Source organism: Myotis yumanensis, unplaced genomic scaffold, assembly GCF_028538775.1.
Source record: "Myotis yumanensis isolate MYYU_CA2020_CCGP unplaced genomic scaffold, mMyoYum1.0.hap1 SCAF_7, whole genome shotgun sequence".
NCBI classification, from domain to species: Eukaryota; Metazoa; Chordata; class Mammalia; order Chiroptera; family Vespertilionidae; genus Myotis; species Myotis yumanensis.
Window position 1 is genome coordinate 41,566,282 of NW_027223758.1, and position 13,093 is coordinate 41,579,374.

Below are 13,093 nucleotides of genomic sequence, written 5' to 3' on the forward strand. Positions count from 1 at the left end.
TTCTATCAACACATTATTGAGAAGACCACATATAGCACATTCATGTGATAGCAAAATGAGCACAGGATTTTGGAGTGGAAGAGACTGTAATTATCTTATCCAATCTCTTCATGTTACAAATAAGAAAATGAAGCCTGGCAGAGATGATATGATTTGCCTGCAGCAGGTTGATGGGAAAACAGGAATGAAGACGCAGGTCTCCTAACTCTCAGCCCAGGGCTTTCCTCATTACATACACTGAGCCATTATTTTCACCTTCAAGAACAGCTTTCTCAGCCTTGACACTATTGCAGTCTCAGGCCAGATCATTCTTTGTTGAATGTGGCTATTCATCGGACTGTAGGATGTTTCGAGCACCCCATTGTGATAACCTGACTCCAGACATCGCCAGATGTTCCATGGAAGGCAAACTTGCCTCCCACTGAGAACCACTGCACTAGGGGATTAGTTATCTATCCATTTTCCACATTAATTTAATTTTTATTTTCAAGTTGAAATAAGGAGTGATCCCTAAAAGGCTGGAAGAGAAAAATATGAAGTTACCCATTCAAACTATTCTATAGGATGGTGCATCTAGATTCTAGAAAGATGATTCATTTCTGTAAAGGTAAATTGAGCTAAGAACATGATCATAAAATCTGCTACTTGCATTCACTTTATCTTCTAATTTAGCTCAGAGCCCAACTTTCAACACTTTTAAAAAAGAGAACAGAAATATATTAAGTCTCCTATCTATAAGAAATAAACAAAACCATATGGTAATTTAGTCAGATTACTTGAAACCAAGAAACTACTTAAGTCAACATATTAGTATTTATTTGTCCATTGCTATTTTTCAAGACCTAAAAGCACAAAGAGGCATGATTTATATAGCTCTATTCAAACAACTGATCTACTTAAGATTATAAGGCTACCGGTTTTGTTTGTCTAATTTAGCAGTGTGCCTAATACACTGAAAGAACTCAGAAACTCTATCATCATCATTAGAAGGAAGACTAATGACAACCATCAACTCCCTCATCATCTTAACGGACTAGGCTGTATGTTAAGAGCTTAGTTAATTGGCCTTGAGGCATCGTAAGGAAAAGTCTTGAGGAATAAAAGGAACTAACTCTCAAGCCAGAGGCAAACACATCCTGGTAACTGTGTACAGCACATGTGTAGCTTCATAACAAGTCAGGGCTTTTTCCTTATACATTTCCAGGTCCGCTGCACTCTTATTTAGGGCCAATGAGATACTTCAACTTTGAACTATCAGGCCTGCCCAACTAGACAAGACTACAGATGTAACCAACCCCAAAATTTCCCTCCAGGCAGGATTGGGGGCGCTTTCTTCTATTTTCCCTCAGAAAGGTACAATTCCTAGAAAAGACAATACATGAATGTAATTCACATTAATTTGTATCAGCAGACAAGTCCCGAGGACTTCTAAGGAATGGGGAACGATGGGCCCTGGAAGGGCAAATAAAGGCCCCAAGTTTCCCTGCAACATAAGGCCCTGTGGTACAACCGTGGTAACGCGGAGCTGCCTGTTGTTTTCTTGCTTCATGTAAACAGAGAAAGCTGCCTGAAGTGACAATCTAGCTCCCATCTCCGTATCTGTGTCTTCTACATCTAGTCCTGTGTTTATAAAAACGAGACATTATTCTCATCCTGTAGTCTCGTTACTTACTTTATATCTTCCCCATAGCAGATAGTAGTTTCTTCAGTAAGAAGTTCACAGGCAAATCCTATATTTTCAGCAGTTTCTACAGCAGAAAAAAATGAAGTCAGATGTCATTCCTACTGATGAACTTAATAATCAACTTTATCTAGTAATAATGATTTTTTTCAATTAATAAAATAGGCAGATTCAATCAACTATGCTGTTTTTCCATAACAATGTATAGAAATCACAGTTTAAAAAAATCCCTCTTTCTGTAATAAAGTAAGTATAACTCAGTCTGGTTTGAAATCTTTTCAATAATAAAATGTGCTATAGCATCAAATACATTTATTAACTGATTATTTAATAAATCATTGTTCACTGAAATCCTAAACACATTCAGTTCATGTGGTTTAATCATTCTGTTATGGGGGGTGAGGAGATAACCAGTTCCATCAACCTTCATTCACACAAGGCTCCTATTGAAGGCTTTTTCCCCTTTTGTATTACCATCCATTGGTATTTTTTTAAGGTTGGGACTGTGTTTCCTGGAGCCTAGCAGAGTGTGGGACCCACTGCTGATGTAAATCAAAGCAAGAGAAATTATCTGGTTTCCCGTGGAATGCTGGGGATTAAAGTATCAACCCCAACCAACTCTGTTCATTTCTAAATTTAAAATCTTCCCTTGTGTATGAAATTTTAATTATAATTTATTTTCAAGCAATAAAACAAGCAAGAAAATAATAGTTGTTCACTGTTTGTTATTCTAACCCATGCCAACAAATGGCAGTGCTGGGACGGACAGAAGGGACACGAAGGACGGCCCCTCAGGACAGCAAGCCATGTCTGGCTGGAGAGATAAGACTGACCACAATCAGCAAGATTCAATCAGGAGCTCAAGTACAAGGAATAAATGAAGGAATATGGGGAAGGACACAGGGTGGGCTGGTATAACAGAGAAAAGTTTCTTAGGGAAAGTGTTCATGTCCCAAAGAAAGGCCAGTGTTTGTGCAGGATGGAAAGTCTGAGAAGGTCATCTCGGGCACGGAAACAGGAACTCTGAATATTTGCGAGTAAACAGACATGCTTCCCTACACAATGAATTACCCTTTTTGTCTCCAGTAAGCACCCAGATCTTAATGTCTGCTTTTGCAAGTTTTGAAATGGTTTCTGGGACTCCGTCCTGTAGCTTGTCTTCAATAGCTGTAGCTCCCAATAGCTGCAATGAACATTAAAAACAACAACAATGAATTAGCAAATAAGCAATATGTTCTGTAATAACAATTTGCCAACCTACATAGAGAAGAAGGGCTAATTATGTACCCTAGTCGGTTCTCTACTTGAGTGGATGGCTGGCATTAACAGGGAGGGTTGCTGTGTTTCATACCCCAAACCAAAATAACGAAAATAGTTTTTCCTAAAGTAATTGACCAAGTCAACAATGCAAGAACAAAATCAAGGACAATAAAAACACACTTTCATTATGTATAACTTTAAACAGACATAAGTCAGTTCTTGCTAAAGGTCATTACTATTTGCTGAACAGTTTCCATTAATCTAAACTGTACAGGCAGTGTTTAACTCTGAAAATTTAATTTACAAATGGTATTTTTTTTCTTGTTTCAAGGGTTTGCAAAATAGAAATTATTTCAGCAATTCTCACTATGTACTAAGTATAGTCTGGCTTGTTACTGTGTAAAAATCACAATTTTAATAAGTGATATAATAATCAGAATAGGCCGAAACCGGTTTGGCTCAGTGGATAGAGCGTCAGCCTGCGGACTGAAAGGTCCCAGGTTCGATTCCGGTCAAGGGCATGTACCTGGGTTGCGGGCACATCCCCAGTGGGAGATGTGCAGGAGGCAGCTGGTCGATGTTTCTCTCTCATCGATGTTTCTAACTCTCTATCTCTCTCCCTTCCTCGTTGTAAAAAATCAATAAAATATATTTTAAGAAAAATAATCAGAATAGAACCTGTTTTAATGCTTTCTGTTTCTCATAATGGCAACTTGTATTTTGCTTGCTGAGGAAAAAAAAACACTCAAATGACCTAATTTCATTGTACCAGTTTCAAATGCTGAAGTTAGAATTATCTTTCAAGAATGAAATCAAAACTTAATTAAAATTTCCAATTTTGTTTAGAATACCAAGGGGAAAAATTATTAAGGTTAAAACTCACAATTAAGTCTTTTTCAATCTCCTCATACACTTTATCCAGAGCTTCATCCCGGTTGGTTGAGGCCACACTGGCAGCCATGAACTTTTTATTCCATTCTTCAAATTCGTTTTCTTCAATTTCCTTGTAGCAAAGGCACAGGGTTCTAAGAGTCTCATTTGCAAAGACCTGTTTTATTTAGAAGACAACCATCCACACAAAGAATAGTTAACTTTGTGTAATTCAAGATCAAATTTGAGATCTTACTTAAAATAATACAATAAGAGAATTTAAAAAGAGACCATGAAAAAAAAGATGGATTTGGACAAATGCACTTTATAGAGGAGATTAAACAAATACTTTGTTTTTCCAAGTATCTGTAGGACCCTAAATTAGTTATTTATTTCTAGTTCCCAAATTATTAAAGGGAAATGTAAACCTTTCTTCTAAATCAAGTCACTAGAGTAAAAAAACACACACAAAAAAAACCTTTTTCTTTTCATGACTAATAACAGCCAAAGAAAGATGCCTTGCGGGTGTTAATGAGGTTGTAAACACAGGACTGACAACTTTATAATCTGTTCCCACAAACTGTGTTACAAGCCCAACCAACTATGCGCTCTCAAGTAAGTGTTATTACCTCAAACCAATTCTGAAATACACGAGCCACTGTTAAAGCTGACATGAAACATTTTAATGAAAAGGAGTGTCTGAAAATGTAATCATAGAGAGCAGATTTAAGCTATTTTAAATGGTTTATATATGAGCAGTAAAAATGTTTCATTATTTCACACTAACATGGGTCTAGCCAAGATAGCAGAACTGGTTCACCCAATTAAGTGTCTGCTTTCTAAGGTTCTTTGGAAGGTTTTGCATTTGTTTGATTAAATTTATATCCTCATGAGAAATAATTACCCACTGTAACTGCTTTAATAGCATATCTAATCCGCCCCCCCCCCTTATTTTTATTAATTTCAGAGAGGAAGGGAGAGGGAGAGAGAGATAGAAACATCAATGATGAGAGAGAATCATTGACTGGTTGCCTCCTGCATGCCCCCCAATGGGGATCGAGCCCACAACCCGGGCATGTGACCTGACCGGGAATCGAACCGTGACCTCCTGGTTCATAGGTCGACACTCAACTACTGAGCCATGCTGGCCAGGCAACAGCATATCTAATCTTAAAATGTGACCCCAATTAGTAAACAACATATTCATTAGGCTTCTTTCTGAAGGATCTCTGGGTGGCTTTCAAACTGGACCAGACCCTTAAAGTAAAGGGAATAAACTACTCTTTATTAAGCACTTACTAAGTGCTGGGAACTGCGCAAGATACTTTCCCTTGCAACAACCCTCCATGATAGGAATTATCCTCTTCCTCTTTCACTCGACAATTAATGATTCATCTGAGACATCAACCACCTTCCTTCCCCGAGGACATAAAACAAGTAAAGAGAAAGAATTGGAACACCAGGTCTGACGGAAATCCTCCATACTTCATTGCCTTCCTTATATAGAATCAAACAAACATGAGGATTGGTAGGCAATTCCACAAGAGAAATTTGCAGAAGCATTCTGAATAATTGCATTATCACTGGACTAAGTTCATAGTCCTCTTAGATAACAAGTTTGAAGGAATGAGAACCAAACCGATTCCCTAACCAAGGTATCAGAACTCAGTTATCCAACACATGGCTTTGTCATGCTTTGTCACACATGAATGCTTTCTTCCCTTCGGTATAAACGAGGAGGCTGGTGGAGTTCTTAGGATCCACACAGATATTAAGACTACAGCTCAGTGTGGTTGTGCAGCTTGCTCAAGGCCACTGGAAGAGAGACCAGTCATTCCTGTGGGCCAATCTTGCCGTTCCTGCTGACCTGAATATTGGGAAAGGGCATGGTCCATGGTCATTTCCAGGAAGTCAGCAGCAGGGGCAGAACAAGAGCCACCAAAGGTTCCTACTTTGCTGTTCTTTCCACTCAACCACACCAAGACTAGGGAAGGATCAACAGTTAACATACAGCTTTCACTTGCGCTTAAGAAATAGTAGCAGAGAGTGGGTTTGGAACCTGTGGCATAAAGAGTGAAGGTGAGACTTACATCCAGGGCATCCTGTGTCTCCTGTTTGGTAGGATTCATTCGATGTAACCGCTCGTAAATCACAGTGTCAGCACCTTTACAGTAAAGCCTGATATTGCCTTCAGGGGTTCTTACTAGCAGCGAGGAAAGGAAAAGCAAAGAATAAAGTTAGGTTTGATTTCTTAATAGAAAACTACATTGATAAAGTTAATTTAACTATCACTCTGCTAATAATGCACTATTAGTTTAAACTCATCAATGTACCTGGAAAAATGTTGCTCTCAACAAAGTGGGTAAACCACTACCTACATGGAATGTACTAGTGAAGTAAATATGAAAAGATTTCTTTGGTCACTTAGCTTTCCATATCCTTATTCTTTCAGCAAATACTTACTGACTCCATGCCCTGTGCTAGTTTCTTCCATTGAAGCTTCTTTGTCCATGCCAACCAATAGGACTCTTTCTTGCCTGTAAATTCTTATTGCCTTCGATACTCAGACCATGACATTACTCCTCATGACCCTTTTTTTGTTGTTAATCCTCACCCAAGGATATTTTTTTTCCATTGATTTTTAGAGTGGAAGAGAGAAAAGGAGGGGAAAGAGAGAAAGAGAGAGAGAGAAACATCGATGTGAGAGAGAAACATTGATTGGTTGCCTCCTGCATACACCCCAAACAGATTGGGGATCAAACCTGTAACCCAAGTACGTGCCCTTGACCAGGAATCGAACCTGGGACCCTTCAATGTGTGGGTAGATGCTCTAAGCACTTAGCACACCAGCTAGGGCTGTGACTATTTAAAAAATTTTTTTAATCTATGCAGTAATTTAACTATAGAATGTGCCTCACAGTTAACTAGATTTTAAGTTCTCCAAGGTAGATGCCAAGCATGTTAATCAGCCCAAATCAGTGCTAGCCACACAGGAAGTACTCAGCAACATATGCCTAGGCAGAGTTCAGTAGGCAGTTCTGTGTCTTTTCTTGGTTGCAAATTCAGTCTCATAATGGAGAAATCTTGTGGCACCACCTTACAGAGTGATTGAAAGCTAACATCACCAATAACTATGTGCCTTCTGATATGATATGCCGGGAAGGACACAGCATCATCTATATATTCATCCTACCAACTATGTGTAAGCTGAATTCAATCATGGGGCAGCATCGAACAAACCCAAATTGAGGGGCTTTCTACAAATAACGAGCCTGTACTTTTCAAAACTGTCAGTGTAGGAAAGATCAAAAAAAGGGAGAGCAACTGTTCTAGGTGAAAGGAAACCAGAGTAACAATCATCTAAGGTAATGTGTGATTTTTGGGTTGGATCTTGAATACAAAAGACAGAAAGACAAAAGAAAGGAAGGAAGAAAGGGAGGGAGGAAAAAGGGGATAAGGGTGATGGAATGAGGAACATTTCTGGTAAAATTTGAAAACATTCCATAGATTAGATAATAACATGGTATTACATGAAATTTTCTGATTCTGATCACTACTGTATATATGAGTGACTGTTCTTGTCCTTAGGAGATACCTACGTAAGTATTTAGGGGAAAAGGCATTAGAGCTGCAATTTGCTCTCAAATGGTTCAGAAAACAAGAACCTCTGTAAAATGCAAATGACAGGGAAAATGTGGCCAATGCTAGCAGTTGGTGAATATGGAAGCGCATAAAGGAGTTCTTCAACCATTCTTACAATTTTCCTATAAGTTTGAAATTATTTCAAATCATGGCTTAAAAAATTTCACTATTAGAAAGCAAGCATCATCTCCATTTGACAGCCTATTGTAATGTGCCTGGATTGGAGGTATGATTTTTTTTATTCCTAAGCACATCCTTGCTGTACTCAGAACTCCTCTCCTGCTGAGTTCTTCCTCCTCTGACATCAAGTGCAGACCAGAGGGGTTTGGAGAGGCTCACACGGTAAAAGCACACGTGGGCCATGCTGCCAGCTGTGCAGCTGCCACCCTGAGCACGCTGCATCTGCCACCCCAGACATAGCAGCTGCCAGCTCGCATCGTCAAAGAGTGTCAATCAGCACTTGCAAGATTCAGATCTACTGCATTGTGTCTTGGGCAATGGACATCAGCAGAATGAAGGAAAAACACTGGCTTCAGTAAGTTTGCAGAAATCTTCCGGGAGCCTAGTCGTTTATTCATTGGCTGCTTTCTCCTGATGCCCTAAAGAAAATGTGTGACAGGCAGCATCTGAATGAGAGATTCACAGACATACCCTTGAGAGAGACCTACCAATTATAGACATCCGCTTCCGGTCACTGTTGAAGTCTAAAATGGCAAGAACCGTGTAGGTCCTCTCGGTGCCCATCTCACTGATGGTGATGGTGTTCTGGGTCCGGGCGAGGAAGGCAAAGCCAAAGTCTCTGGCGGCGCTCACCAGAGCACCCTCGTCAGGAGAGGCTGCCTGGTAGTTGAGCTGACCTAACAGAAGAGCAGGGAGAAAACCAGATAAGCCATGAGACCCAACGCAGAGCTTACCGCCAACAGTTCACCCCGAGGTGTACTGTGTGGGGGTGAGGACGAGCTGCAGAGCACAACATTCCCCAAGAAAGGAGTGTGCCAACATTAACACTTGTTAAACTTTCATGGTTTATTTCTAACTATAAGCAGTAACATAAACTAGAAGTTTAAAAAAATTGGCCAAGAATAGGAGAAATATTCCCATCATCCCACTTAAATTAGAGGAAAAACAACACTGACATTTTGTTACAATTCTTTCCAGTTCTTTTGAAAAAGCTTATTTCTTTTCTTTCTTTTTGTTTTATTATTACTATTATTATATTTTTAAAAATCTTTATTGTTGAAAATATTACATATGTCCCCTTTTTTCCATCGACCCCCTCCAACTCACCCCAGCCCCCCGCCCCAGGCCCTCACCACCCCACTGTCTGAGTCCATGGGTTATGCATATACACATACAAGGTGAAAAAGCCTATTTCTGTAATAGCTTCTATCATTCTGAATATACACTTATATCCTGAATATTTTAACATTATATTCGAGTATGTTACCATAGTTTTAAAAATTTGTTCTAAACATTATTTTAGTGAAAGTTAACATGTCACCATATTCTTATTTCAGGTACTTAGTTTACTTTCAAAATTTTTTCTTCTCAAAAATAACACTGTAATAACCTTTTGTATGTATGTATAAAACCTCTGGCTTTATATTCTAACTGAGCCACACTTAGTATTTCTTAGCAAAATACTGAGCTAGACAATATTGATAATTTTTAAGCCTATTAGTATATATGACTCAGTTGTTTTCCAAAAGAGTTGTTCACATTTATCTTCCCCTCTAGAAGAGTGTATTTATTTCACTTTAGCTATACTCTCATATTAAAAAAAAAACACACAAACCTCACAATTCACCAATATTTTTAGTATCTTTATGTTTTAAAAGTTACATAATGGAGCCCTGGCCGCTGTGGCTCAGTTGGCTGAAGCATCGTCTAGTACACTGAAAAGTTGTGGGCTCGATCCCCAGTCGTGGCACATATGGAAGGCAGACGATCTATGTTCTCTCTCACATTGATATTTCTTTCTCTCTCTCTCCCTCAAATCAATAAGCAAATCCTTGGGTGAGGATTTTTTTTAAGTTACATAATGGAAAACTGCCTTATAGTCACAATACATTTTAATAATAGAAGTCAGTCTCCCCATGTGGAGTGAAAGAAGCCAGATGTGCAAGTACGTACTATCTGGCCCCATGTATACAGACCACAAAACTGACCAGGCCAACCTGTGCTATTCAGAGTCAGGACAGCAGTTACCCTTGGAGGGGCAAGGACCGGAAGGGAACACAAAAGGAACTTCTAGGGGAGTGATAACATTCTGTTTTTAAAAATCTTGAGTATTTGTGACAAAAGAGTATTCAGTTTGTGAAATTTCATTGAGCTATACATGCTTGTCTCCTTATATATGTTGCACTTAAGTAAAAAGTTAAAAAAACAAACTCCACAACTCTGCCTATCCAAGAATTTCTACTCTATTTTTTTTTTGCTTTTTTTTCTTTGAATTTATTGGGGTGACATTGGTTAATAAAATTACACAGGTTTCAGGTGTACAATTCTATAATATATCATCTGTATATTATATTGTGTGTTCACCACCAGAGTCAAGCCTCCTTCCATCGCCATTTCCCACCCTCAATACCCTCTTCACCTGCCTCCACCCCCTATTTTTCTACTTGAGTTCTTCTGCCTCAAAGCAGGAAAAACGTATTTCTGTGGTCAGATGAATTTTACAGAAAAAGGCATTTGGTCTTCCACCAAGGTTTGCCCAGGATGCAAGCCATGGGTAGATGGGCAGCGTTCCCCACCATCAGTCCACATGGAAGGGGAGGAGGCTGGGGCATGAAGGGCTGGAGGTAGAGCTGAACACCTCTTCCCTCCCTCCTTCCTTCACAATGCTGCACAGATGGTTCCCTCTAATTAAGTCAGTATTAACCACTTCCCAATTAGTAATTAAAATGATACTTTAGGTTCTCTCCCTCTCTATTTGTTCACCCAGAAAGTCATACAGCAGGAGTGACGAATGCCACTTACTAAATCCAGCCATTCTACAAACATACACACACGCCAGAGGGCATATTTAACCAGAGCTAAACAAGCAGTAGCGAGAACACAGCACCGCCCCCCACCTCCTCCACCAAGCGTAGCAGGAATGAGATACGAATATTGCATCATACGGATGGCAAACTTATTTCCAACGGAGGAAAGAAACACAATGACAAAAGGTGGTAAAGTTCCCAAGAGTAAGAATCATATCTGGAGCAAACACTGATATTTTTATCATTAAAGAAAACCATTCCATTTTGTTCTAGCAATGGAACCACAGAATTACAGACTAAGAGAGGCCTGGTCCAAATTCCAATTTTATGTTTGCAGGAAGCAACCAGGACTAAAAAATGATCCTCTGAAACCATTTCTGAAAACTATTTACTGGACACTCAGAGTCAACCAGAAAGAACTTTTCTTTTTTATAAAAAAAGTGTTTTTATTGATTTCAGAGAGGAAGGGAGAGGGAGAGAAAGTTAGAAACATCAATCATGAGAGAGAATCATTGATCGGGTGCCTCCTGCATTCCCCCACCGCCCCCGCTTGGGATTGAGCCTGCAACCTGGGCATGTGCCCTGACCAGGAATCCAACCGTAAGAACTTTTCTTTTCTTTTCTTTTTTTTTCCAAATATATTTTATTGAATTTTACAGAGAGGAAGGGAGAGGGATAGAGAGTTAGAAACATCGATGAGAGAGAAACATTGAACAACTGCCTCCTGCTCAACCCTCACTGGGGATGTGCTTGCAACCAAGGTACATGCCCTTGACTGGAATCGAACCTGGGACCTTTCAGTCCGCAGGCCGACGCTCTATCCACTGAGCCAAACCGGTTAGGGCAAGAACTTTTTTTAAAATTTATTTTTTATTTATTTATTTATTTTTTAAACATATTTTTTATTGATTTTTTACAGAGAGGAAGGGAGAGGGATAGAGAGTTAGAAACATTGATGAGAGAGAAACATCGATCAGCTGCCTCACCCACTACTGGGGATATGCCTGCAACCAAGGTACGTGCCCTTGACCGGAATCGAACCTGGGACCCTTGAGTCCGCAGGCTGATGCTCTATCCACTGAGCCAAACCGGTTAGGGCAAGAACTTTTCTTTTAAAGATGCAACTGATGGAAATAAAAAAGTGCTCACACTACACAAATCCCATTTCTCATGACACCGATTTCATAGCTTCCTCTGGTTAGTAACAGCATTCCCAGTATTCTGGTCACCAGCCTTAAAAACAGTCACCTTTCAGATGACTCTTTCCCCTCAATCATACCTCTCTCTTCAAATCACTTGTCAAGTGTCCCCCACTGTCATGGCTTTCTCATCTTTCTCAAAGCCCCACACTAATCCAGGCCTTCAACTTGTGCATCAACTTCCCATGTCTCCCTATCCAACATCCTAAAACATAGCTGTCAAATCCTGGTGCACCCCAACTTAAAGACTTTCGGTTAAGGAAAGGCCTCCAATTCTTTCACTCTCTGCTCTTATGTGGCCTCTGAGGGAGGCAGGAATCTAAGATGGTCGCAAGGTTCCACACACCTTCTTCCAATGATTTAAGCCAGTGGTCGCCAAACTCATTAGTAAACAGAGCCAAATATCAACAGTACTTCTTCAAAATAGACTTGCCCAGGCCGAAAACCGACTTCTGCGCATGGGCCACGAAGTTTCAATCGCACTGTACGTGCGCCCGCACGTATTTTGTGGAAGAGCCACAGTCAAGGAGCCAAAGAGCCTCATGTGGCTCGCGAGCCGTAGTTTGCTGACCACAGATTTAAGCAAACACTAATGTAGGTACTGCTGGGAAGGGATTTTGCAGGTATAATTAAGATAAAATCAGTTGACCTCAAGATAGGAAGACTATCTGGGTATTCCCGACCCAATGAGGTAAATCATTACAAGTGACAGGGCACCTGGCCAATGTGGCTCAGTTGGTTGGAGTGTTGTCCCGTATACCAAAAGGTTTCGGGTTTGATTCCTGCTCAGGGCACATACCCAGGTTGCAGGTTCCATCCCTGGCTGGGCACATGTGGAAGGCAACTGATAAATCTCTCTCTCTCTCTCTCTCTCATCATTAAAAAAAATAAACTACAGCTTTTCTTAGTGAGAGAGCTTCAAAGCATAAAGGGGTTTGAGGGAAGGGAGATACTTCACTGCTGGCTTTGAAGATGGGGGAGGGAGACCTCTAGGAGCAGAGAGCAGCACTGACAGCCAGCAAGGAAATGGAAACCTCAGTCCTACAACCACAGGAACGGAATTCTGCCACAAGCTCACCTCTTTTAACCTCCTACACTTGGAAATCCAACTTGTCTCCATTCTCAGTAACTAGAGCAAATGCCTGTCACATACAGCTTGGAAGAGGACACTGAGCTCCAGATGAGAACATGGCCTGACCTGATTTTAATGAGATCCTGAGCAGAAAACCCAGTTCTGCCATGCCCAGATTTCTCACCTAAAGAACTGTGAGCTAACGAGTTGAGTTAAGGCAATTTGCTACATAGCAATAAAAAAACCAATGCAGCCTCTCCACACTTCAATTCTGTTGTGCCCACACATGTGTTCAACACTAGGGCCACACAAACTCTGCTGAACTAGTCAGATATTGTGGTAACATACATGTAAGGGTTTCTTCCTTCCTCTTGTTGATGTT

The 13,093-nt window shown here is 40.2% G+C and overlaps 1 protein-coding gene across 2 annotated transcripts in view; it reads right to left on the reverse strand.

The window, feature by feature from the left end:
* Nucleotides 1-13,093, reverse strand: part of ATP8B1 (ATPase phospholipid transporting 8B1) — a 109,907-nt gene that overhangs the window by 15,182 nt on the left and 81,632 nt on the right. For both annotated transcript variants that reach the window (XM_070420361.1, XM_070420363.1), the window contains exons 16-20: nt 8,122-8,310; nt 5,902-6,014; nt 3,825-3,989; nt 2,753-2,864; nt 1,673-1,748 (exon numbers count right to left, since the gene is read on the reverse strand). In XM_070420361.1, the coding sequence (XP_070276462.1) occupies nt 1,673-1,748; nt 2,753-2,864; nt 3,825-3,989; nt 5,902-6,014; nt 8,122-8,310 (655 nt within the window). The remainder of the gene's footprint in view (nt 1-1,672; nt 1,749-2,752; nt 2,865-3,824; nt 3,990-5,901; nt 6,015-8,121; nt 8,311-13,093) is intronic.